A 27,509-nucleotide genomic window follows, 5' to 3' on the forward strand; every position below is an offset into this window, starting at 1 on the left:
TTCACCAAACAAAGTCAGCCTTGCCCGGCCATTAAGGAGGACAAAACACATCCCAATTATATATGCATTTTTGTAAGGGACAATGGAATGCCAAGCAGGGCACGAGCTTAAACTAGGACTATTTGTGAAATGTGACTTTAAAATAGAATGCACATGTAGGAAATTATTGACAGAACTGAACACCTAAGAATAAATATAGTAACGGACCGGGTTGGTCATAAACTAACCTCAACTTCCACCAGTTTGGGCAGAACATACCTGGAATGGCATGGGTCCCCGAGGTCCTGGCACCAAACCAGACTTGAACCACCCCCACACCCATGCCTTCTAAGAAACCTAGAGAAGCCAGGCAGTGGTGGCACATACCTTTAATCTCAGCACTTGGGAGGCAGAGCCAGGCAGATCTCTGTGAGTTCAAGGCCAGCCTGGTCTACAGAGCGAGCTCCAGGACAGGCACCAAAACTACACGGAGAAATCCTGTCTCGAAAAACCAAACCAAACCAAAATAAAACAAAAAGAAACCTAGGGGGGGGGGGACTGCTGTGGATATCGCTCTGTATAAATAAAATGCTGGCCGGGCGGTGGTGGCTCACGCCTTTAATCCCAGCACTTGGGAGGCAGAGCCAGGCGGATCTCTGTGAGTTCGAGGCCAGCCTGGGCTACCGAGTGAGTTCCAGGAAAAGGCGCAAAGCTACACAGAAAAACCCTGTCTCGAAAAACCAAAAAATAAATAAATAAATAAATAAAATAAAATAAAATGCTGATTGGCCAGTAGCCAGGCAGGAAGTATAGGTGGGACAAGCAGAGAAGAAAACTCTGAGAACAGGAAGGCTGAGTCAGAAGAGGCTGCCAGCTGCTGCCATGAGTACCAACATGTAAGATACTGGTAAGCCACGAGCCATGTGGCAAGGTATAGAGTTATAGAAAGGGGTTAATTTGAGATATAGGAACTAGATAGCAAGAAGCCTGAGCCATTAGGCCAAACAGTTTAAATAATATAAGCATCTGTGTGTTTATTTTATAAGTGGGCTACGGGACTACTGGGGCTTGGCGGGACTCGGAGAGAAAAACTCCAGCTACAGGGGACAATCAATAATACAGTTGTCACACATTCTGAGCAACTTCTAGTGGACGGTGCAGAGACAGAAAACTGATCTGAAGGGATGGGAGGGGGTCACCACACAGACCTAGTCAACTGCCACTCTGAGGCAATGCAACAGACATATCACATATTCCCAGTGTTTGAAGAAAATCTAGAAATACAAATTTTCATATAAAATGGATAATTAAAAAAAATTTTGCTTAGACCTTTAGTTGACTTTTCTAAAAAGCTGAAATACATAGAATAGAAAATGTATAGGTGCACTCCTATACCTTCCCCAGTGTGAACACCCTGGGTAGCCACCCTCTAGGACAGGAACCAAAACCTTCCCCAGCTTAACTTCAACACGCTGGAGGCTTCCATGTGCCTCGTCCCAGGTCCCATCCCTCCCTGCCTTCTCTCAGGACCAGAGAGGCATTATATCTGAAGTCAGTGTCCACGGAGTCACAGGGCCTTTATCTTTCCCCCAGAAGGCAGGGAGAGCACCCTCGGATCCCCAGCCCAGCCTGCATCCGTGACCTAAGGCACAGGTGGCACTTCACAATTCTAAAAGGAAGAGACATGAGATCCAGTGAATCCACCCTTTGTGTGCTCAGCCGCTGATGAGAAAGACCTGGAACCGCAGAGCAGGGAGGAGATAAGGAGACTAGATTGATGGGTGGTGCAGCGGTCAAAGTCAACGCAGGGAGAGTCTGGTGCCTGATCAAAGGGACAGAAAAAGGCCCGGGCAGTGGCAGATGACAGTGGAAAGAGGGCAAAGTTCACGGTGCCCAGGAAGGCAGAAAGCAAGCAAACCCAGAGCACAGCCAGGGAGACTGGCATGACCCCTCCTCTGGGGACAGCAGGCAGGTTTCCGGGGAGGAGTCCGTGGAGGACTGCTTATTTCTCACGAAAGCTTCTCACTGGCTCCTCTGGGTTTGTCTTCCCTGCTCACTAGCCCACTCCCACCCTCAGGGAGGCCGCATTTCTCCTTTCCTAATAAACCGCCTCTGTTTACACCACTAAAAAAATTTACCTCATGGACAATTTCAGACAAAAGGTCAACGGAAGAGTAAACACCAGTCCCTGGGCTTTTAGCCACGGTCACCATTCCACGCCATCATTTCTTCCCCTGTCCCTCCATTGAGATTTTTTTTTTTAACATTTCTTTTTTGGGATGGGCACTGAGTCGTGTTTCTATAGAAATGCACACATCTGAGCTGCCTGACAAATGCAAACATCTGTGTAACCCTCACTCCCCAATCCACCCAGAGGCAAAGCTATTCTGATTAGCTTCCTCCACAGATGAGTTCTGTCTCTTCAGAACCACACAGAAATGGAATCAGGCTAACCCTTCCAGTTAGGTCACTTTCACTCAGTACCATGGCATGAATACCTAAATGAGTTTTCAGATTCATTCTGGCCTAGGCACAGTGGTGTACGCCAGCCATAGAAGCCAAGGCAGGATGACCGCGTGGGCCCAGCCTAGGCAACACAATGAAACATACATCTTTTTTGTTTGTTTGTTTTGTTTTTGTTTTTGTTTGTTTGTTCTCTGAGACAAGATTTCTCTATATAACAGTCCTGGCTGTCCTGGATCTCACTCTGTTGACCAGGCTGGCCTGGAACTCACAGAGATCCGCCTGCCTCTGCTTCCTGAGTGCTAGGATTAAAGGCATGTGCCGCCACCGCCCGGCATATGTCTTATTTTTAAAAAAAGAAAGGAAGGAAGACAAGATTGCGTTTAAGCCAAGCTAGCATCAGCTCATCTCTACCACCTTCCTGTGCTTACCTCTATAAATACCTATAAAGCCTTGAAATCCACAGTTCAGATAGGAAGAATCCCCACTGGGACTCAGAGGCACGGTTCTTAGTGAACCGCGAGAGCTAGACGCCTTCCCTGTGTCTATGTCAGACTCCAGCTTCTGCACCTGCGGCGCCCATGAGCATCTGTCCCGGCACTCTGACAGAGCTGATTCTGCCATCCTCAAAAAAGCAAAGTTGACTGTTATGGTCTCTTTCCCTCTGGTGTTCTGTCTCAGCAATTCACAGGTAAAACCATATAAAACCCAAAGTGCTCTCTACAATTGCAGAAGGCACTGTTTCTCACAAATTGGCAGTAACTTGGGGGAAAAGATGAACCTTACAGAGCCAGCCTTGACTCGGTTTGGTACCTGGCTTGATTCTGCGTACACCGCACCACTCAATAAATATCTGTCTGGTTTTCTCTCTCTCTTTGGAAAGTGTCGACAGGTTGAAGGCAACAGAGCGGAGAGCAGAAACAGCCTCTCTTTGATCACCTGTACCAGCTGGTGACATGACACCTGTGTTCAGGTCCCCGGGCTCAGAGGTCACAGGAGGCAGCTAGGCGGCGCCCGACAGGGAGCGAGCGTCTCACAACATCGGCTCTGGTTGTGCCGGTTCCATTTCCTCCACTGACCTGCTGTCCTCATGTAAACCAACCAGGTATAAACCCAGGGTTTGTGACACCTTAAGTAAATGTATGTGTGTATATCATACACACCACACACACACACACACACACACACACACACACACACACACACACACACATCAAACTATAAAAACTAAGATCCAGTGGACCCTTCTTTAGGGTGTTCCTTCTCTGGGCTCTCAATCTCAGCAACTTACCACGCGCAAAACATAGGGTGACGTCTGCCCTTTGCTGGAAGTTCCACCACTAACTGCTGTCACCAAATCCACTGGCTTCCAAGTCCATAACCCCTAAACACCCACCCTTCCAGCACCAGACTAATTGACAACTGCAATCAGCTCAACCGTGACTGCCTGCTTCCTAGCACCCTGGGACTCCTAACTCCACTGCTCTACAACAGTGCGTGGCCACTGCCTGCCTTCCCGTCTCGCCAGCCTCGGGATTCCAGGAGGCACTACTACATGGTCTCCTCGGAGAGGCCACACCTGCCTGGACCATCGGCTCTGTCACGTGCCCCTAAAAACTATCCCCGATCAAAGCCTCTTTTTCTTCCACTGAATTCCACAAAGCTTCATTTGTCCACCTGGGACAGTACTTGTCACTCTGCTTCATGCTGTGGTCATCGGAAAAGCACAGTGACATGCCAAAGAGCTAGCCCACAAGTCACAGGAGTTAGAGAATACAGGTCTCCGCCTCTGTACTAGTTTGCTCAAGATTGCTCAAGCTGTTAGAATAAAATAACACAGACTTGTGGTTCAAACAGCAGAAATGTATTTCTTGCCTATTCAAGGTGGAAACAGGGCTAGTTTGGGGGCTTCTTTCCTTGCCTTAAAGAAGCCCATCCTCCTCCTGAATGCTCACACACTGGTCCCTGAGTGTCTGTGTCCTGATCCCCTCTTCGAATGAGGACAACAGTCATGGACTGAGGACTGTCCCCACACCCTCATTTTAACAACATGGCCTCTTTAAGGACCTTATCCCCTAAGGAACGGGGACTTGGATGTCAATGTATGAACGTGAGAGAGAAGGAAGAGGCTTGATTCAGCTCATGACAGCGACCTCCTCAGCCAAATGGGAGTAACAGTGAGTGCTCTGTGCCTCATGGGTTTCTCAGGAGGAGGGCTGCAAGCACTCAGGAAGATCCACAGAAACTTGTAGGCTGCAGGCCAACCCTCTGCCCTACTGTGCGTCATATGCACCCAGTAAGTGTCCTTTCTACCAGGGCCCCTTTGGATTCCTGCATCACTAGAGACAAGTCAAAGGTCACTTCTCCATGACAAGGACCAGACTCCCTCAGCTTTTCCAAAACTACAAGAGGCAGTGCAGTATGAAGACAGCCAGCATGTGCTGCCATGAGTTAACTTCTTAAAGGTATAAACAGGAGGACTGGTTGCATGTTTTGTAATCCTGAGGGAAAATGTTCTTCCTCTTGATTTAAAAGCACAGAACTGTCATGATGGGATAAACATCTCTTTTAATAGGAAGCAGTATTTTCCTCCTTTTTCTTTTTCTTTTTTTTTTTTTCTTTTTTTTGTTTTTGTTTTTGTTTTTCGAGACAGGGTTTCTCAGTGTAGCTTTGCGCCTTTCCTGGAACTCACTTGGTAGCCCAGGCGGGCCTCGAACTCACAGAGATCCGCCTGCCTCTGCCTCCCGAGTGCTGGGATTAAAGTCGTGCGCCACCACCACCCGGCCTTTCCTCCTTTTTCTAGTAAGCAACCAGACTGCTCTATTCTCATGGTCTTAGGAATGTATGTTATTACCCAAAGGGGGCTGGAGGATGGTCATGTATGTGTAGGTGTATGAAAAAATGTGGGGACTGCGGGTGGATGTGGATGTGGAGGTCAGACTACGACATCAGGTCTCTTCCTCCATCGCTTCTTAAACTCGGTTTCATTATTTTTAAATTATCATACCAAGTATTAGATATAATTAGGGCATTTCCTTTAACATTTTAGAATTACTTACTATGTGTATGATCATTCTGCCTGCATGCATGTATGTGCACCATGTGCATGCCTGGCACCCAGTGACGTCAGTCAGTGGTGCTAGAGTTAGAGATGGCTGTGAGCCCACCATGTGGGTGCTGGGAAAAGGCCCTGAGTCCTCTGGGGGCGGGGACTGCTGAGCCGTCTCTCCAGCCCCATCTTTACAAATTTTTTAACAAATATGTTTTGGTAGGTCATCTTCCCCTTTCATCTTTCCCTTCATAGGCCCTCAGTCTCGCCTCCTCTTTCATCTCCTCTATGTCCTCTGCCCATCCTTTAGCCACACCCACCCTCCACCCCACCCTTCCTCATTACCTGCTTTATTTCTCAACCTGTGCCTTTTTTAAACTTCCTTTTTATTTATTCTTTGTGTCTTTCACATCATGCATCTCTGTCCCATTCATTTCCCCTCCCTGTGTATCTGCCTTCTGCCCTTGCAGCTCCACCCCCCCATCCCCCCCCACCACCAAATAAAATTTAAGAGAAAAAAAGAAAAGAAAAAAGGAGGGATCTCATCATGGAAGCTGTAGTGTGACACAGTGAGTCACACAGTAAACCCTTTTATCCATATATCTTTACCCGCAGGTGTTCATTACAAAGAGCCATTGGTCTGGTTCGAGGCCTCTGGTTTCTGCTACACTGTCGATGCTGGGCCCTCACTGGGACTCCTCTTGGTTATCTTGCTGTTGCCCTGTGTTGTGGAGATCCTGCAGCTTTTGGTCTGCGGGGCTGGTCCCTTCACGTGCTTCAGCCAATCACAGGTGGGGTGGATACTGGGATGGGCCAAGCCATAACCCTGGTTCTGGGTCTGAGCAGTTGCAGGGTTGATCAGCCCACCAGCTATCCCTTGTCCTCACCACCAGGATGAACTCTCTTGCATTGCCTGGGTGAGTTCACCCTTTGCAGAGATGAGTAAGGGGTGGGGCTGGTGTTCCTGCTTTCATGTACTCAGAGTTGGATCTCCCACAGCTACACCTTCAGGGCCAGCTGTACTGTGTTGCCCAGGCATGGCACAGGGGCCACTCTCCCGAGTACTGCAGCTGATGAGAGGCAGGACTGGTTTTCCCACTCTTAGGACCTCAGGGTCAGATCTCCCACCGGCTTCGGGCACTGATGGGCAAGGAGGGAGGGATGACATCTCTCTCCTGCTCATGCCCCCACATGACAGGAGAGTAATGGGGACAGCTCTTCCATGCTCACAATATCAGGACTGGCTCACCCACACCTCTGCCAGTGGGGTTGGCTCTAATGTGCTGCCCACTCGAGCTCTCTCACTAAACCTGCAGGTCCCCGAGTCATCTAGGCTGGTGGCCAGAGAGCTCCAGGGATGGCTGTCTCTGGCTTCCTGGCACTGAGATTGCAGACAGGCGCTCCTGTGCTTTTTACACAGCATCGTGGATCCAAATCCAGGTTCTCACACTCACTTAGCAAACACCTGCAGTGGTCCTCAACCTTCCTAATACTTCGACCCTTTAATACAGTTCCTCATGTTGTGGTGAACCCCCGCAAAAACCACAAAATTATTTCATTGCTACTTCATAACTGTAATTTTGCTACTGTGATGAATCATAATGTAAATATCTGAAATGCAGGATATCTGATATGCGACCCCTGTGGGGGTCACGACCCACACAGGTTGAGAACCACTGCTTTTGTGGACTGAGCTACATCACCCAACTCCTCCCAGAATTTTAAAAGAAAATAATTAAAGATAAAGCCCAAAAAGCTGGAGCCAGGCTTCCTGGGCCCAATCCCATTCTAGAGGCAAGATCCCAGGTAAGACTCTTCGCTATTGGACACCTCTGGTGCCTCATCCATAAAACAGGGATGCACTGCCTTGCAAAGCACTGGAAGGCTATGGAGTGACTCTAGGATGGATCTGCATACTGCTTGGAGCTCTGCTGATACAGAGCAAACACAGATTTCAGGAGACACCCTTTATGGGGTAACCTCTACCTCTCAGGAGCCCTCCCCACTCATTTTCAACACTCGGTGCTTTTCCAAACCAGCTGGCTTACCACACGACGCACAGAGCTCAATGTTCCACAACGAACACTTGGAGGAACACTTATAACAAAAGTGACCCCATCCACGAACTTGAATTGACAGTTCTCTCAGCAGCTCCCTGCAGGACATGGCGGGTGATTTCTCCTCCCAGAGCTGTATCATATGCTATGTGTAGGCTACAGAGTCTCTCTTCAGAGTTTCATTCTTACCTTTCAACTTTAAATGCTGAGCTTACAGCGCCAAAGCTGGCCCAGGCTCAAAGGGTCAAGGCTAGAAGGAGACACCAGCAGGTCAGTGCAGGAGCCAGGGACCCTCACTACTATGTGTGCTCACTCTGTGCGTTCTAGGAGCCACTTAACTGCCCCATGCTTCCATCTCCTCACGTGTACAATAAGGGTGCCAGTAGGACTAGCTGAGGCACAGGACTACGCTAAGCCAGAAGAAAAGCAGGGGAGGTTGAACAAGGAAAATGGCTGGTACCCCTTAAAACCATTGTGCTAAGTCAAGGCAGGCAGACAGAAACTGCTACCCATTGTAGGATTCTACTTAAATGCCCAACATCAGCAAATCTACAAAGACAAAAGATTAGGTTGCCTAGAGCAAAGGAGCACCAGGGAGTGCCCGCTTAATGGGTACAAGGTACACAACATTGAATATAATAGATGTCATTCACAGCAAGTTTTATGTCATACCAGTTTTGTCACAATGAGAAATCATTTGCAAAAATAAAAGGCCAGTAATGCTATATACTATTCTAATCACTACATAAAGAACAACTAGTGTATGGAAAGTGTGAGGTCTGCCTGTAGCAAAAGTATCCTGCAAGTTCCCAGGCAGGAAAGGGAAGCAGCAAGCGAGGTGGGCAAGTGACAAGCTCCATCAACGTGGCAGCATCTGAGATGAGCCTGGAGACGTGCCTGGGCCGTGAAGAAGCAACTGAAAAGAAGTCAACACCAGTTGCAGTGATAGATCTCTGAATCCCAGCACCCAGGAGGCTGAGGCAGGAGGATTGCCATGACTTAAGAGCCAGCCTGAGATAACACAGTGATTTCCAGGCCAGCCTTAAGCTACACAGCAAAACCTTTTCCCAAAAGGAAGAAGAGGAGAAAGGCAGGCAGTAAAAGAGAGACCAAAAGCAAGGCTGGGTGAGGAGCAGGAACTTGCTCAGGGGCTTCGGGGTGACGGGCAGAGACCATGGGGCTGCTGATTGTGCATCTGAAAATGCTTCAGGTCTGGTTCTGCTGGTTCCAGCTGTGGGATATGGGGCCAAATTCTTACTGCGGAGTGCTCTCTAAAATTAGAACATCCACAACTCTGCCAAAGAGATACCATGAGTACAAAATAAAACTGGGAAAGGTGAGAACCTGATACACACACACACACACACACACACACACACACAGAGAGAGAGAGAGAGAGAGAGAGAGAGAGAGAGAGAGAGAGAGAGAGAGAACTGCAAGGAATGTGGACCTGTCTAACACTAGTTCTCATTTTAATGATGTGCAAGAAATTGCCTAGAAGCCTTGAAACATTCTGAGGACAGCATCCTGCCCCAGTCATCCTGGGGGTTACCAAGAACCTGGGGTGTGTTCCACAAGGTGGACTTTGAAAAGCTTCCCAGGAGAGTCTAGGATGTAAGAAACTTTAAAAAAAATCAGAGGTTGGAGGGGTAGCTCAGTGGTTAAGGCCACTGGCTGCTCTTCCAAAGGACTCAGGTTCAATTCCCAGCACCCACATGGCAGCTCACAACTATCTGTAACTCCAGTACCAGGGAATTCCACACTTTCTGGCCTTCACAGGCACCAGGCATGCCCATGATGCACAGACATACATGTAGGCAAAATACCCATACACATAAAATAAATAAATAAAATTGTAAGCAATATCATCATAACTAACTCATTAGCTCCAGAAAAAGCAAGGACTGAGGCCATGCTGCTCTGAAGGCTGGCACACTGTACGGAGATGACCCAAGAGCCCAGACCATCTGAAGTCTGGGACAACTAGGAAGGGGAGACCCACCACTGAGCTCTGTCCTTTCAGTGAAGACCTAGAGTCCTGGAGTCTGGGACAGATTCACCTAGGACATCAAGGCAAGTCATCCGGCCTCCTCTTTAGGAGGGGCAGAGAATGTACAAAGCATGTCAAGGACAATCCTGGACCCTGCCCTACGTGAGCTCCTGGAGAGTAGAGCCCTGTTTCTGAGCATCTGCCATCCCCACAGAGGGTCTTACATAAGCGAGGGGCTCTGAGGCTTGTTTCTTCTGATAAATGAGATAGCTAAAATAGAACAGGTCTCTTTGGTAAATGGAATACACTGGCCATCTGGGCAACTCCTGAATGGGAAAGGCTCATCTCTCCATGAGTGAATAAACTAAGTGGCACATTACAGTAATTCTAGCACAGCCAATCCTTTTTTTTTTTTTTTAAAGAGAACACAAAGTAGGAAAGGGCTCAGTAGGTAACGTTCTTACTGTGCCAGTGTCAGGACCCAAGTTGAAATGCTCAGAACCCACGTGAAAAAGCAGAGGCAGAGGAGCACATACCTGCAATTCCAACACTCCCTCAGAGAGAGGGGAGGCAGAGACAGAGCCCCAGGAAGCTCACAGGCCAGCTAGCCTGACAGACACACAGCAAACAGTAAAGAGTTTCTGCCTCAAACAAGGTGAAGGGCAAGAACCAGTACCCCAGGTTGTCCTCTGACCTCCACGGGCACCCCTCTCTCTCTCTCTCTCTCTCTCTCTCTCTCTCTCTCTCTCTCTCTCTCACACACACACACACACACACACACACACACACACAGAGCACACATACACACAGCTCACACAGCACACACATACAACACACAGAGCACACACACGCACACACACACACACACACACACACACACACACACACAGCACCCAAGCGTTCTGCTTTCCTTTAGCAGCCTCTTTAATGAAGGGACTGTAGATTTTACTTTAGATGTCGCTACTTTTAGAGACTGGGTCTCCCGATGTCATTAAGGCTACCCCAGAATGTGTAATGAATGGTCCTCCTGCCTCAGCCTCCTCAGGACTGAGATCACAGGCATGCACCTCCACACTTGGCTGAGGCTACAGAATCATTTTGCTCAGCCGCAAAATAAGGGGGAGCAATGAGTCTCTCCACTCCCCAAACTGCTGAGGTTTCTGGGTTCAAAGCTGAACAAATCCCTAGCTCTCGAATAGTAGTGTATCCTGGGAAAACATTTCCAACCTTAGATTCCTCCTGTTCCCATTAAGACAGTCTTGATCCCACAGTCTTCTCATCCTACTGGATCTGCCAGTGATGGCCTGACCTGGACCCCAGTTCCAAGCCAGCTGGGCCCCTCCCTGAACTCTGACCAGCCACCCTCGCTGTCATCAAAGAGGTACTGATGCTGACTAACAGATACAGACTGGGTTGCTCAGGCCAGGAGCAATAAAAGGCTAGCGGCTGATGAAACACCTGGGATGGGCAGCTGAGGGTTCCCGGCAGGTTAATAACTAACCCTCCTGAGCCTTTACCAAATATCAGGTGCCTGGAGGAAGCCTGTGTCCATATCATAGGCTGGAGAACCCTTCCATGGCTGGGAAGAACCCTGCCTGCTTTAGAAGAGGCAGACAGTGGAGCCTCGGAGAGGCTGAGTGAGTGAGTGTCACCAAGAAAATCTGAGAGACCCACCTGCCCGAAGCTACTCTGTTTACACTCTCATCATGGGCTGGCGAGAGCAGTGAGCATTCCTAGGTGGCTGGAAAAGTGAATCCAACCTAGAACCAGGCTTTGGACCAAGTGGTCTCCACTGGCTCCATGAAGCCTACCACTCGGTTATTCCAACTATCCTGTAGTTAGCTGCTTTCATTCTCCCTGGAGTGTTCTTTTGCTCTGTGTTCCCGGAAACACGCTGGCGTATCCAGCTGGGAGAGACAGAAAGGGCTTGCAGAGGGCATCCTGGGAGGGTAAAGGGTACCCAGACAGGAGAGAACAGGATAAAGGAGTGCCTTGTGTCAAGGAGCTGGTGATGAAACCCAAAGTAGACAGAAGAAACGAAAACATTCCTTCCTCACATCTACCGAGAGGAATTTGGACCTCTTCCATGAGGCAAGATCAGTGGGAGATGGTTAAGCGTACAGCAAGGAGCAGAACCTTGGACATGTTCTTTCCAGCCTCAGTGCCTTTGCATATGCTGTTCCAGCCACCAAGAAAGCTGATCCCCTGCTTGCCTTCAGGGCCCCAAGCTTCTCGGTGGTATTTTCCATTCATCCGGGAGTCTTCTCTCATCCTGCAGGCCCACCCTAGGCCTTCCCCCTGAGCATCTACATCAGGTGTAGTTACTGATCTCCACTCACCCTTTCTGAGCATCAGAAACTTATCCTAATGATGTACATGTCCTGGCTCAGGTGCTTCAAATGCAACCCGTTGCCAGGGTGACCGAATATAGCAAAATCCAGAAAACAAGGGACATACATAGGACAGATGTCTCGGCTTCTTCAACAGATACATGCTGAAATATGAAAACTGAAAGAGGAGAAAGGTCTAAACAACTGCCTCACGGAGACTGTCAACAAAATGCAATAAACAGACCTTGCTAAAAACCCAAGGAAAATCTTGACATTAGCTAAATACGTGATACTAAAATGCAATTGTTACTTTGAGATGCTTCAGCAGACTTGTGGATACCTTTTAAAGTATAGCCTTCTCTTCCAGAGACACCTAATGAAGTATATGCTTGAAATGGCATATGTGAAACTTATTGTAGAGTCTCTGGGGAGGGCCAGAGCTATAGGTATAAACGAGTAACAGTATACCTGGGTAAACACCGAATTCTCATGATATACACTTAGAGTCCATTATACAGTTCTGGGGTGACAGGTCAGTCAGCACGGCGCTTACCTTAAAAGCATGAGGATCTAAAATTCAATCTCCAGACCCACGTATAAAAAGCTAAGTATGGGTCCTGGGGGCTCCTTGTCCAGCCAGATTAAGAGAATATAGGCCAATAAGAGACTGTGGCCTCAGAGCTGGCTCACTGGGTAAAGGTGCTTACTATGCAAGCCTGGGACCTGCTTGAAGGTTTGATCCCAGAACCCACGTAAACACAAAAGGGAGAACTGAGTCCACAGAGTTGTCCTCTGACCTCCACACTCCACACACTTGCTGCGTCACATGCGCTCACACATCATACACACACACACACACACACACACACACACACACACGCGCGCGCGCGCGCGCGCGCGCGAGGGAAGAGGGAAGGGGGAGGTAGAGGGGGAAGAGAGAAAGAACATTTTTTTAAAAAGAACAAGACGTAGATGGCACCTGAGAAATAGCACCCTAAATTATCCTCTGGTCTCCTCCACATACAGGTGCACTCATGTACACACACGCGCGCACACACACACACACACACACACACACGCACACACACACACACGCTGCAGAATGAAGCCAAGACTCTATGTGTCACCACTGCTCCCCCGAAGCCCCCAGCAGCTGCTAAAGCAGCTCATTCTGAGCGACACTGGAGTCAAACAGTGACAACTCCTCCATGAGGAGAAGCCGCCAAGGAAGCTTGTCCACGGTTGTGTTCTCCGAGGGAAGGGATTAGCAGACAATCTCCCTGAGGAGTTGGCATGAAGGTGAAAGATCACAACACAATGGGAAAGCACAATGATACCAAAGGCGGACAGAAATCACGGCGCCTTCCAGCAGGAGTCCACGTGACTAACAACCGTTGGAAGCTTAATCCCACCAATCACTGGGGAACGTGGAGGGAGGGGGGAAGGGGGTGAGCCTGGCCCAGTAGCAGGATGCCTGCCCAGCATTCATGAGGACCTGGTTCAGTCCCCAGCTCCACAGAAGGAAGACCCCAAACATTGCTGTCACTCCCCCTAGACTGCAGACATAAAACAAAAAGCTACAGAACACGTGACGGTAGAGAAGGAGGATCACGGATGCCTTTAGATGCTCTTGGGATGCTGGCAAACAACTTGGCATAGTAGTAAGAGGCCCAGCCCACCCTCCCTGCTAGCCACGCCTCCTGCAGGAAACACTTGCACATGCTTACCTGGGGACCAAGGTAACTCTGACCAAGTGTGTGTTGTTTTGTTTTTTCCCACATAGCTCTAAACTGAAAACATTCCAAATATCTCCAGAGGATAAACGGATTCCATTACAGTTATGCAACAGAGTAACTTAGAGCAGTTAGCACCCCAGGTACCTCATCATCATGGATGGGTCTCATGCGCACAGGCTAAATGAAAAACCACCTCAGCTCACAGCACAAGAAACTAACAATGTACTGCTTAGGGAAAGTCCTTAAACAAAAAGAAGGATGAAAGGCGAGCTTCGGGAGGGAAAGAAGGAATGTAGTCGGTCCGCAAGCAAAGCGTTGCAGAGCCATGCAAACTGGGGACCAGTCTGTGCTTAAGCTGGGTGGTAGCAGAAGGATCTTTACTGCACTGTTTTCATTCAGATCCTTCCTGTTATGGGATGTCTGGCCAGGCATGGTGCCTCTCACCTACAAGCCTAGCATTGGGGAGGATAGGTTATAGGAGGACTGATGTGAGTTTGAGACCAGAATGGGCTACACAGTGAGCTCTGGGTCAACCTGGGCTAGAGTGAGACCCTGTCTCAAAAAGCCAAAAGGAAACGCCTCTTGGAGTTATATTTCATTCTTGAATGTGCTCGAGAGAAGACTTGCCGATCCCAGGCAAGCCTGACAAAAGTGTGTAAGGAAACCGGCTCGCCACCTCCCGCCACCACCCGACTGAGACAGTGTTAGAAGAGAATGAGAACAGAGCAGGCCCCCAGGGAGATAGATGCCCGAAGTCCACCAACCAGGAGGGAAGGGCACAGCAGGTGGAGGTGGCTGATGCCAAGCCTGATGATCTGATTTTGATCCCCAGGACCCCCAAGGTAGAAGCAGAGAACCCATTCCTGCAGGAAGTCTTCTGCCTGCCAGACATGCACCATGGCGTGTGCCTACCCTCTCATGCCCAAACACATACAAAATAATTAGTTACTTAAAATCAAATAAAAACAGGAGTTAAGGGCATCCACAGCTCCAAAGACAGTGGCACTACTGAATGGGAGGGCTGAGAGGTCCAAAACCCATACAATTCTCTGATTTGGATAAAAGGATAAACAGTATGCCATGCCTGTACAGGCTACAACTGGGAAGGTCACTGCTAAGTGACAGAAGCCTGACACAGAAGAGCAAATGCTGTAGGGTCCACTTAAGGACACGAGAGCAGTCAACTTCAAAAGGACAAAAAGTAGAAAGGAGTTGGGATACAGGCCTGGGAGCTAGGAAGGGTAAGCTTGGCCTTTTAAATACTATGCCAAGTTGTTTTCCAGTATCTCAACAGCACCTATAAGCAGGAAGAGGGGGAGGGAGGGAAAAGGAAGAGGAGAGAGGGGGAGATGAAGAGTTAGTATTCAAATGGGGCTGGAGTTTCCATTTAAGAAGATTTTTAAAAAGCTCTAGAGATGGATGATATAATGGCTACACATGTAAAAACTGTTCAAACGGTTAGCTCTCTGTTGCTTTATGAGTTCTGAAAAGTTCCAGTCAGGGCGGGTGAAGCTGAAGAAGGAAGCAGACAGGGAATAGGCACTTCCGGGCCTGTCAAAAGCTAAGACCATGGCGCGGAGGACAACATTCAGACGGGGCTCTGGGCCTGGAAGAGCATCTCCGCACCGAGGGATGTCACCTCTGCAGGCACTTGTGGACGGTATGCTCAGAGAGGACAGCAAGGGGGATGACCCCACACTAGGACCAAGCCCAACTCTGGGTGCCAAGGAATCACTGGGGGGGTCCCGACGACTCTTCCAGTTCTTAACTATCAGAAGAACATGCTGCACACACCGCCAGCTAGGACTAGGGGAAAGATCCAGGAAAAAAAAAAAAAAAAAACCTGCTCAGAAGCAGCACACTGAACCCAAACTCCAGAGCAAGAAAGACAGAGCGGCGAGGCAGAGCTAGGGGCGTTCACTACCCAGAAACAGTGAGGAAACAAGAGCCACGCTTGTGCACCTGAGCTGGAGAAACAAGGTCAAAGGAGCCCGGAAACCTAGACAGAATCTGAATGGACCACATTTACCAGGCACATGGCCTGTGGCCATCTGCTCTCTGGAGACCCCCTGGAAGGCGAAGGTAATGCCTTGCCAGACAAGGCCGTTAAAGAAATGACACAAATTCCTTGAGCTTGGGAGGCAGGGTGCTTAACAGGCAGGAGAGCAGATGCTCCACACATCACCCTCCAACCCCCGGAGACGGAGAAGGCAGAGGCAGGTATTACTCACTTGCCACACACAGAGAGAGGCAGGGTGGATTTAAGTCAGCCAGAGCAGCACCAAGAGGGTGAGAAGCTCGGGAAACCTGCACAGCTGGAAAATATTTTGCTAAGAAAAGGGCAGGTTTGGCAATGGAGACTACCTGCCTAGCCACGCTCAGGGCCGTGGGTTCAACTCCCAGGCTACAAAACAAATCAAAACAAAAGCTGCCGTGCTTATCAACGCGTATACAGAAGCACAAAGACCGAAGCGAGCAAAGGGCACCCCAACAGTTGCTACACAGCAGCAGGACGGGGAGATGGAGCCGGTTTTCTGGATGACAGTGTTAATGTTGCTCTACTAGGCTCTTCTTCATGAAGACTGCTTTTTGACCCAGGTGTTGAAGGATGGCATTCAAGTCAGAATGCATCTTTAAGAAACTGTACTCCATCAGTGTAGCACAAATGTGAATCTAAGTTCTGGAGGTGCCAAGCGGCCTTCAAAAGCAGGAATCTTCATGAGACCCTGGGGTCCCCAGGCACCTGTGGACCCCTGGGGCAGGCTCAGAGCCATTCACTCATTCCATGTCCAGGTGAGCTGCCAGAGTTCTCAGATGAACATTTCCTCCAGTCTGTGTCTGAACCTGGACCTTGCTAGCTGTGTGGCTTCAGGCAGGTTTCTTAACTTGCCAGCTAAGCCTGGCTCTCCTGTAAAACTCTGGGGGAAACAGTCAGTCTTTGTGAGTTTCCAGAAGGATAATCCCAGAAGCCCTGAGCACAGATGCAGGCTCTCATGGACTTCAAACGCCTCTCACACACTCCTTTAAAACCCAGGGACACAGTCAGAGTTCACAGCCCTCCATACCTGCCCCCCCAAGAGTGACTTCCCCCTTCCCCCTCCCATTCCACATGCATTTGCACCTGCTGCCAAGAGACCTTCCAGCAAAGGACACCAGCTGTACTGGTGCATCCTTTGGGACAGCCCCAGTCACTGTGGGCGTCAAAGCTTTTCCACCTCTCCCACACAGTTCAGTGGCTCCTCCCTTGCCCTGCTTCCTATGGGGTTACATGTCCACCACGACTGGGAACCCAAGAAACACCCCTCCCCCAACACACTGGAAGAGCTCCGTAGGCCTTTGTTGACTCTAGAAAATGTGCCCTACGCGAGCAAAAACACGTAGGAAAACAATTTTCATAAATGCACATTAAAATCAAGTAGCCAGGTGAGATGACACAGTTAGCTGGAGAGGAACCACTGAGGCTGCAGAAGATACAAGATTCGAGCCACTGGGGTGCAGGGGGCACACCCAACAGAGCAGCTCTAGCTGGAGCTTTTCAGGGCATTGCTGACACACTGTGCCCTCCCTAGCCTAGTGGCACTTCTGTTCCCTGGCTCCGTGCTCAGGGGTCCTGGGATTATCCTTCAGAATGCTCACAAAGGCTGCCTGTCATTATCCCTGAGTTTTCCAGGAGAGCATCGGGGCTTAGCTGACAGGTTAAGGAACCAAAAACAGTTTAGGAGAGAAAGGATTTGTTTCATTCACAATTCCAGGTTACAGGAACTTGAAGCAACTAGTCCCACGCACAGTCCGGAGCATGCTTACTGCTTCCGCTCACGCAGTTCAGGACCCAAATCCAGGGAACAGTGCTGTCCACATTTAGGCCGGTCTTCCTGCATCAAATTAATGTAAGCAAGGCAATTCCCCCCTTCCTCCCCCCTCCTGTGTTCCCCCCTCCCCCTGTCCCCCTCATCCCCCTCCCCTTGTCAGGCCCCCAGGTCAAGCCAATCCAGACAATCTCTCACTGAGAGCTCCTCCCAGGTTGTTCAACATTGTGTCAGTTAACAATTAAAAGTAACCATCACCCTCTCCCCACTGATCCCTGAGGCGAGGAACTGGAGACTGTATCACTAAAACCTTTAAGCAGCCAACAGGAGGAGGAGTGGGAGACCAGGAGGGCTCCAAGCTTGCTGCTCACCCAGGGAGTGAGCTCCAAGGACCGACCACACTGCAGTACATTCCTGGACTGTGACAAGAGGAGGTACAGAGCCCACTGCAAGATCAGGGTCAAGGGACCCTTTCCAACTGGCCCATTTAAGTTCATCACCCAAACTACACATTTCCATATGAATATAAAGATTAAAAAGCAAAGACGGAGACCCGGGACAATGTTCCCAGTGGTTCCAACCTCTCATGAAATCTGAGAATCTGTTTTACCATCTTTGGCTTCTCCACATTTTCTAATCCTTCCGCTGGCAACCTGTTCTAAATATGAGATGAAGGAGGGGGTGGGACCTACGCACCAGCCCGAGGAGATACCCTGAAGAATCAGCAGGTGACCCTGGCAGCAGAAAGCTGTCCAGGGGAGTGAGGGACAGAGAGTGTAGACCCCTTCTGAAGAGGGGTTTTCTCTGGGTAGAGCAGTGTAGCAGAAGGAGCCATCTGTAGCCAGCCAGCCAAAGAGGTCCAGTAGTGGGAAGAACACATATTGGTGGAGGAGGAGGATCTCTGTGGTTACCAGGCTAGAAATTTTTCTAAGTTTCCACACAAGAATGTAAAGGGGAAAGCTCACCCCCATGGCCTTCTGCTATTTCAAAACCAGGGACAGAATTCAGTGAGTGGACGCACATGGAAGTACTTAGCAAGTTAATGTTTGTTCAGAGCTTTGTACCTCTGGGGAGTCATGTTACTGGCTCTGGAAGAGACCAGGGGAGCTCCGACTCAACACTCACCCCCCTCCACTTCCTCACACTGACCAGTGTGGCACCAGCTTCTAGGATCTAGTCTCTACCACATCCTGCCAGAGAAAGATGCCTACCACTCACTTCTCTCATTCCCAACTCAGCTCACCTTTTATAACAGAGGCATCCTTTACAGAAACAACACAAACTCATGACCCATGTGGACAGACACCCAAGGCTCCCCAGAGTCCCACTGAAGGTGTGGCAAAGGACGGGACAAGTGCCTCAGGGCCACGACTCATCAACGTCTATTTACAGGAAAAGACCTGGTCCAGGCAAGGCACTTGAGGCAGTCAGACCTGGGGGGTTCCTTTGTGCTGAGGGGAGACCTGTCCTCCACATATGCTCCACGTTGGCACCTGGCCCTTTCCCCATATACTCACCTGATTCCACCTGTGACCTGCCCCGGGGCCCTCTGCCCCCTCTCCCAGCCACGCCCTCCTCCTCCCAGCCACACCCTCCTCACCCTTCCCCCGCAGTACTGCCACAGCATAGCTGGTATCAAGCCCATCCTCCAGCCGAGCCTCCACTCCACTCTAGCAAAAGCAGGCTCTCTGCAGCACAGGCCAATACCCAGGTCAAGACTGCCCCACCTCCACCACATGCACGCATGCACGCACGCACGCACGCACGCATGCATGCATGCATGCATGCCCACAGTGGATTTAATGCACAGTGCAGTTGCCTTTGTCTGTCACCAGAGTCAGAGTCTACTGGAAGGTGTGAAGGACAGCAGTCATCAGCCTCACCTGCAGTGGAGGACCATGAACAGCCAGGAGCTCTGTTCCCTGAAACACTGAACCACAAATGCTAGCGGTGAACTCTGTGGATTTTATTTTTAATTATTTTATTAGTACAGGTGTTTTGCCTGCATGTATGTCTCTGCATCATTTGTGTCCCAAGTGAGTGCTGTGGGTCCCTAGAACCGGAGTTACAGAGTTGTGAGCTGCCGGGTAGATGCTGGGAATCAAACCTCTGCTGGGTCCTCTGCTGAAGCATCTCCAGCTCCAAGGGCTCTGAAAATTTTATTTGAGAAAGAAAACAGAAAGGAAGGAAAGAAGGAAGGGAGGGAGGCAGGCAGGCACGCACGCACGCACGCACGCACGCACGCACGCACGCACCACTCCCTTCAGAGGAACTGAGAACAGTTAAGACATGGCTGCAGTCCCAGCACCAAGGAAGGCTGAGGCAGGAGAATCACTGGGACCTGATGAACTTCACATGTGTTGAAGTTAGAGAGTCATTTTGCTAGAATTTTACAGGGAATGAGAAAACATGCCTTACTTCTAACCATCAGAAACACATCTCACCCCGTCCTGCATGGGTGAGGAGGTGCCACCAATGCCTGCATCCTACAACCCAGCTTGCTCTGTGCCTTCCCAGAGCAGCCCACTGCAGCTCTTCAGGGAGCGACTGAAGGGAGGTCACTTTATGCCCTCTGAATTCAGTCGCCCATCATGCATTGGATGGGTATATACTTTCAATTCCCAAATAAGGCATGTGATCGTTATGCTGTAGCACGTTTGTTCCAGCGGGCCCCTAAGAGGCTGTGCAGAGGCGTCTTTTCTCTTCCAGAGTGAAGTTTGTTGTTGTTGTTGTTTTAAAAAGCATCCCTCATATAGCATCATCCAGCTTCCAATTCCACTAAACAATGGGAAGCCTGCCTGGTATAGCTCACGTGTGTTTTTCTAAAGTCCATATTACAATTTTTAAAAAGACTTCTCCACGTCCCAAAGAAAAAGATGAGAAGTTTATAAAATTATCACTTTCTAGCAATCCTCTAGTGTCTCGTGGCTTACTGAGGCACTGTAATTTGTTTTTAATCATTTCACCTTCCCATTTAAAAAAAAAAAAAAAACAGGGAAACCAACACTGAAGAGCTGAAGCTGCCCAAGGTGGCACGGTGACGCTCTAAGGTAACACTGAAATTCTCCACGTTTACACAGTACCCTAATGAGTCGATGCCAAGTTCCAGACACAGTGAGAGCGACCGCGCCAAGCGCTACACTGGCCAACCAGCCTTCCCCTGCAGGGCATGGCGGGAGTGCGAGCTGGCAGGCCACTGTCCCAACAGCTTTGCACACAGGGCTGCTGAAAGATGGAACGGAGGCGGAGGCATACACACACACACACACACACACACACACACACACACACACGAGGCAACAGAGGCGGGGCTGAGCACAAGCGGCCCGGGCACAAGCGATGCCAGGGTTTTAGTCAACAGAGAGCTAATACGAGTCAACAACCGGTGCCACACTGCCAAGCACACCCATCAGTGGCATCTGCAGCCACATTCATAGAAGGAAAGTGCCTGGCTCCCTCAGACCAGACCACACCGGACGGCTGCTGCACGGCTGGACGAATGGGAGGGAGGTGCCCTCCATGGCAGAGCCAGGCTTCTGAAAAGAAATGGCTCAGGGTGGCCCTCTGAGTGTCACCTGGAGGCTGGGCCTGTACCCCAAGCCCGCGTTGGACGGCACGTTATAGGTGGGGCTTTTAAAGACCTTCTTGTCAATGTTTTATCCACAACTGAGAAAGTACTGACTATCTACATGAAGGGCTCAGAACAACCAGAAATGCCAGCAGATTCAACCGACCAGACCAACCCAACTCCAAGTCTGTTGGAGGGGGCTCACCAGGAAAAGGACCGTGGCATCTTCCTTTATTAACTAAGACAACTGGACCACGGCATTGCCAAGTGACAGTGGATTTAAGATCCTATCATTCCAAGCGTCAAAAACTTCAGGAAGTCCTTCTGACCCCACACCCCACACACCCCACTTCAACCTTCTGGAACATCCCATTAGGGAGTGTTTCTCCTATTAGCATCACTCAGAACACAAAACTATCTTTCCAAATGTGTCTTCCAAGAGCCTCCAGGCCATACTTCACTGACCTTTGTGTTCACAACAAGTAGTTTAGCCCATTCGAGACACCCCATAAATGATGAGTAACTGCACTGAGGTGCCACAGCCTGGTCATACTCAGGGTGTTACTGTGTTTGAGGCCATTTTAGAACACACGCGTCTGTCCTGAGAGGGACTAATAAAGAGGTTTATGACAGCACATCACCACTTTTGCATGGTGAGCAAAGGAATTCTTGAAGCTAAAGCCACCCGAGGGTTTTAATTACAAAGGAGTCGTAGTCAGACTGGCCCGGTCCCCAGCCGGGTCTCTATGGAAGTGATCCAATACAGAAGGAAGCTTAGAGGTATCAGGTCAAAGGTAAATCCTGTCTGTGGGACAAGCAGCCAGGCAAGGCCAGAGCCCAGGAAGTAGTAAAAATCCAGAAACAGCAGAGCAAGCCCCAGTGGGGTCAGATGCCTAGAAGGAGGCATAGAGAGGGAATCCGGGAAAGTGGATCTAAGGTACAGCACAAACACTACAAATCCACAAGGGAGCCAGCTGCCTGGCGCTAAACCTCCGAACTGGGAGAATTAATTACAGGAACTTACACTCAGCTCGGGGAAGATTGGTGGAGGAGACTGAGTGATGCAATTCTAATATCTAATAAATCTTTAAATCAATGAGCCATGTTTACTGGTAATTTTTCTTCATCTGTCCTCCCTGAAAGCTCACACAACAAAGCCAGCATTGGCTTTTTATCTGCCTATGGACCCGGTGCATGGTTTTCACGTCTGTATGTATAAATAAAAGCCGGAGCTCACTAAATCACACATCTTTTTAAAACGCATCAAAAATATCTGCCATCAAAAGGAAACCCGGGATGGAGGAATTCTTCTGTGCCCTTTTATAAAAAGGTAAGGAACCTTTTAGGACGCCTGTGTTCCCATCCCCCACGGCCCCACCAGCTGCGGTAAGCCAGCATCCCAACCTGTTCATTTGTGTACCTGTTTGGATCTATTTAGCACACAGGCACTTTACTCCATGTGCAATTTTTCATCTCAGAAACACCACTTAAGCCTGTCGCACAAACCTGACAGTAGCAATACATTTTATAAGCCAATTATCCCTGGGGACCAGACAAGAAAGCCACCCGGCAAGGAGCACCAGCAAAGTTCCCAAGGATAGCATTCCTTTGCCAGATGCAAACTGCGCCACATCCTCTCCCAACCCAAGCTGCCCACTCACCTCGCCTCTGCTCCCCGATCTCAGGCTGCCTCTCCCCAGCTGCATCAGAGCTGGAGAGCCTCATTCTTGGGCAGCAGTGACAAGAACGCTTTGGAAAAGACAACAGCTCTGGGCTGGGGAATGTTGGCACCTTTTCTATGAAAAGGCCCCGCAAGGATATTTTTATGACAAAATGCTCTCCTACGGAGCACAAGAACCACAAAATTAAACTACCATAAATTGAAACTGTCTCCAAATTAAACCCACACGAAGAAGCATTAGAGCCCAGGCCAGGTAGGCTGATTTTTTGCCATCGGAAACCCTTACAGGTTAAAGAGTTCTCTCTTTAAATCTAAACAATTCCTGCCACCCAGGAAGGCCTAAACGCTCCGGACAATCTGTAACCCATCTAAGGCTCAATTACTGCGGTGTCTTCTGTCATGCCAAAGATTCCCGAAGGCACTGTCTGCCGCAGCGCCGAGTGCACAGTGGGCGCCCCGTTAGTGCATCGGTTTGATTGGATCTGACTGGCCCCTCTGGCCAGAAAGACTCTTTTGGTGGCTGGACTCCCTGCCGGAGATACTGGCGCTGGCCTAGCTTGCCACTGGAACTGGGCCCCGGTGCAACCACCTGTGTGGGTGTGTGGCCCGGACACAGGCCCCGGCGCTGCCACCCCGGGATGTCCTGCGCGTCCCACGCACATTGCCGGGTGTGGGAGTGAGTTGGAAGGCCAATCCAGAGGGGGCTGGGGCCAAGGCCCCTGCCGGTTCAAAGTTGACCTGGCCTGAGAGTTGTCTCCCAAGTCGCCACCCCCCCCCCCGCGAGGTTGTGAGGCAGGGGGCTCTTTGGGATAGGAGTGGAGGCCATCCATAAGGGATCAGCAGAGGACAGAGAGGCAAACTGTTCCCTAACCCTCTTTCCAAACTTGGGGCACCTGCTGGGCAGCAGGCAAAGATTTCTTCTCCAGTGTCTCATCAAGGCCTGACACCAAAAGCGAGATACCCCGAGCAGCCCTGCATCGCTTAAAAAATTCTACTTAACCCAGCCAGCATCGGAAGGCCAACCCTGGCAGGGAATGCCAGCCACCTGCGCCAAGGGGAGGGGACGCGGGATGTGGGGACAGTGTGCAATGGGGTAGGGGTGAGGCCCAAAAACCTAGGTGGGCACCAAAGAAGACGCAACCCTGCGGTGCAAGGTGCCAAAGACTGGGCCCCACAACATACGCGGGCTTGGCGGTCCTGGAGGGTTCAGACCCGGAGTACTGATAGAAGATGGGGGAGGGGTCCCCCAAGAGCGGCCCGGGAAGCTTCCCAGAGGGAAACACTGGGACAGGGGGCTCTGCCCCAAGGGGCGCAGACTACCAGTGCCCCGCCGCGTCACTCACCGGCAGGTCCACGCTCACTTCGGTTCCGTCGAGCAGGAAGACACGGCAGTAGAGGGTGGCCTTGGCCGCTCCAGAGGCGGAGATGTGCACAGCCGCGCCGCCCGTGAGCAGGGGCCCGCCGCCGGCCGGGAACACGCTGCCCCCGGGCGCGGCGGGCAGCACCGAGGAGCTGACGGCGGCGGCCGGGCCCCCTCGCGGCCCCCCGTCGCGCTCGTCCCCCAGCCCGGCGGCCCCGCGCCCCGCCGCGCCCCGCGCGTAGCGCTGCATGGAGCGGCGGCCAAAGGTCCGGCGCAGGAACCGCAGCATCCTGGCCGGGGGCGCCCCCTGCCTCCGCCCCCTGCGCTGCCGCCGCGCCGCCGCCCGGGAGCGCCCGGCGCCGCCGTCAGTCCCCGCCGCGCTGCGCCGCCTCCCGCGGGCTGCGGCCCGGGGCTCGCTCCCGCCCCAGCCGAGGCCGAGGCCGCGCTCCGGCCGCCCGCGGGGCGCGTCGGCCCAGCCAGCGCCCGCCGCGAGGAGCTGCGCGGCAGAGAGCGCGCGCGAGCGGCTCGGGGGACCGTCCCGCTGCTGTCGCCGCTGCGCGCTTGAAGGGGCGGGCGGTCGGTGCCGGCTACTGCGTAGCCGCTGTCCCCCCCGAAGAGCCCTGCAGGGGGACCCGGCTACGGGCTGCTCCCGCGCGGCGCGCCGGCCGAGGGCCAGCTGGAGCAGAGCGCCTGCGTGCTCCCGGCGCGCTCGCTCCCACTCGCGCCGCGCCCGGCCCGAGGAGGCCCCCGCCGAACGCCCGCTCCCGGGGCGCCTTTTCCTGCGCCCGCAGCCCCCGCCTCCCACCTGGGAGGGCTGCACCTCCAGCCGCCACCGCCGCCGCCGCCGGCACTGCAGCACGCCCTCCTCCCCCGGGGCTGCGCCGGGCGGGCCTGTGCTGCCCCCTGCCGGCCCGAGTGCCCCCTGCTGCTGTAGGTGCGCTCACGTGTGTACACGTAGGTGAGCACACACGTGTTTCCGGGCGCACAGGACCCCCTGAGAAGTCCCAGAGTTTCCCCCTCCTTGATCGGATAAAGAAAACAAGGCTGCCTCCTTCCTGGGAAAACTTGTTCCTGGGGCAGAGAACAACACGTCTCTTTGTGAAAGGAAAAATGAAAACACAACAGCACTCAGTTTCCCCTTCTGCAGAAGATGTGGAGTAGGCGACCTAGAGGGTCCCCTGCTCCTATCAGTTTAAAAATCTCAGCCATGGCTGTGAGTTTAACCTTCCACTCCAGTGGACTCGCTCCAAAAGAGAAAACTAAGGCCTACGAGGAAGGGAAGTACTTTTCCGAACTCCTTAGGAGACACCCTGCTTTAAGGACCTCGCTCATGCCCAGAATTGAGGCAAGGGCCTGCATAAACAATTGCTACTGAGAAGGTTGGTCAAGGTTGGATAGACTTCTGGGAAGCGAGGTAGAACTGGGGCTATGAGAATGAATTGCACAGGGCGCATGGAGGAAACTGGAGACAGAGCGAATTGCTAAGGAGCAATGCCCACAGGTTTAGCGTTTGCCCGCAGACAAGTTGGGTTGTCCCGTGCTGCTGAACGAGGAATGTGGGAAATGAGGCTGAAAGGAGGCCAGGCCTTTGGGGAGAATAACGCTACTGTTTATCAGGCCCTAATTTTGTGCCAGACACGACACTAAGCCCTTCCCATACGTCTTAATTTAGCCTGCTTGCATGCAGGTTATAATCCCGGTTGTACAAAGGTGGAAACTGAGGTTTAGAGAGCTGAAGAGACCGTCATACAGACTCATTGACTGGGCTTCAGAGCTGTCAGTGCGACATGTAACATGACTGGCAAGCAAGTGACAGTTTTGGAGAGACAGTTGGGGAAGCAGTGGCCTCAGCAAAACAGAGAAGACAAGGGCCGAATGTAGGAGTCATTCCAGAACAGACGTTTATTGAAAACCAGGCATTGTCTAGGTGACTTCATCATTCGCGTCTTCATTAATCCTCATTCCAACTCTCCCAGACAGTTCCATTTATCGCCATTCACGTAGACGGCTTTTGGAGCTTAGGTATGTAATATGCTTGCTCAGGCTCTGAGCGCTGCCTGGCATTCATTCTATGATATTATGGGGACCAGCCATGTGACAGTCTACTCTGAGAGGCATCTACAATGAGCCATTAGATATCCACTCTGCTCCCCCCTCCATGACAGATTTAACAGAGATTATTCACAAGCTGGTGTAGCCTGGGTCAGCTGACTGGTTTCTGAGGACGGCTCCAGGAATGCTGCGGTAGAATGAATAATAGCCACGCAGAGATGTCCACCTTTGCGTTTTACATTTGCATTGTTGGGTTTCACCAGACGTGGCACGAGGGGGCTTTAGTCTATGATTGAGTTAAAAAGGCTAAAGGAGGGGGGGGATTAGCTCACTATTATAACCGGCGGAATCAAAGGGGGTTTTATTAGGAGACAGGAAAGTCGGAGTGAGAGAAGGACCGTGACAGAGGCAACAATTGTCCAAATAAGGGTCCGGATGTTAAGGGATACAGGCACCATCTAGAATAGTGTTTCTCAGCCTGTGGGCCATGACCCCTTGGGTCACATATTAGATGTTTATATAACAACTCATAACAGTAGCAAAATTACAGTTATGAAATAGCAATGAACATAATTTTATGGTTGGGGTCACCACAACGTGAGGAACCTATTAAAGGGTCACAGCAGCAGGAAGGTTGAGAACCATTCTTCTAGAAGATTAAAAAGGGAATGAGTTATGCCCTAGAGTCTAGAAGGAATGTAATGTTGGTTTCAGCCTGTAAGATCCATCTCAGGCTCCAGAATGGTAAAATAACATTTTTCATGTTGTCTTAAACCACTGTATCTGTACATATCTTTTTTTTTTTTGGTTTTTCGAGACAGAGTTTCTCTGTGTAGCTTTGCGCCTTTCCTGGAACTCGCTTTGGAGACCAGGCTGGCCTCGAATTCACAAAGATCCGCCTGCCTCTGCCTCCCGAGTGCTGGGATTAAAGGCGTGCGCCACCACCACCCGGCTATCTATACATATCTTTATGTCAGCCAAGTAGGAACAGAAGCAGGTGTACTACTTGAAAGTTTGGGGCATCACAACTTTCAAAGCCACCCATCTCGTGAGCATTGTATGGGTGTGTGGGTTTTAAGAGCCTCTCTCCTGTTGGACTCCAGGCTCCACTAAAGCAAAACTTTTTCTTATTATCTGTATATCCCCACCCAGCACCTAGCCCAGGCTGGTAAGTAGTAAGCACTCATCAAATGCTTGTTGAACGGCCACAGGATCCCACTTCTTCTTCCTAGTGCTTCTGTAGGGTACACTATGCTATTTCCTCTTAGAGATGTGGAAGATGAAGGCGAAGAGAGCCTAGATTCCCACACTTGTGACTCCGTTCAGATCTAATGGCTACTGACAGTGTCATCCTGAATTGCATGGGGATTCCTATATATCAGGGCCTGCCCTCTAATGGATCTCATTCCATTTAGCTCTTACATGGTGGAGAAATAAG

The 27,509-nt window shown here is 50.8% G+C and overlaps 1 protein-coding gene across 5 annotated transcripts in view; it reads right to left on the minus strand.

The window, feature by feature from the left end:
• Window positions 1-24,308, minus strand: part of Epb41l4b (erythrocyte membrane protein band 4.1 like 4B) — a 149,356-nt gene extending 125,048 nt beyond the window's left edge. For all 5 annotated transcript variants that reach the window (XM_059254384.1, XM_059254382.1, XM_059254383.1 and 2 more), the window contains exon 1: window positions 24,003-24,308. In XM_059254384.1, coding sequence (XP_059110367.1) covers window positions 24,003-24,308 — 306 coding nt within the window. The remainder of the gene's footprint in view (window positions 1-24,002) is intronic.
• Between the last annotated feature and the right edge of the window lie 3,201 nt (window positions 24,309-27,509).

Source organism: Peromyscus eremicus, chromosome 2 (assembly GCF_949786415.1).
Source record: "Peromyscus eremicus chromosome 2, PerEre_H2_v1, whole genome shotgun sequence".
NCBI classification, from domain to species: Eukaryota; Metazoa; Chordata; class Mammalia; order Rodentia; family Cricetidae; genus Peromyscus; species Peromyscus eremicus.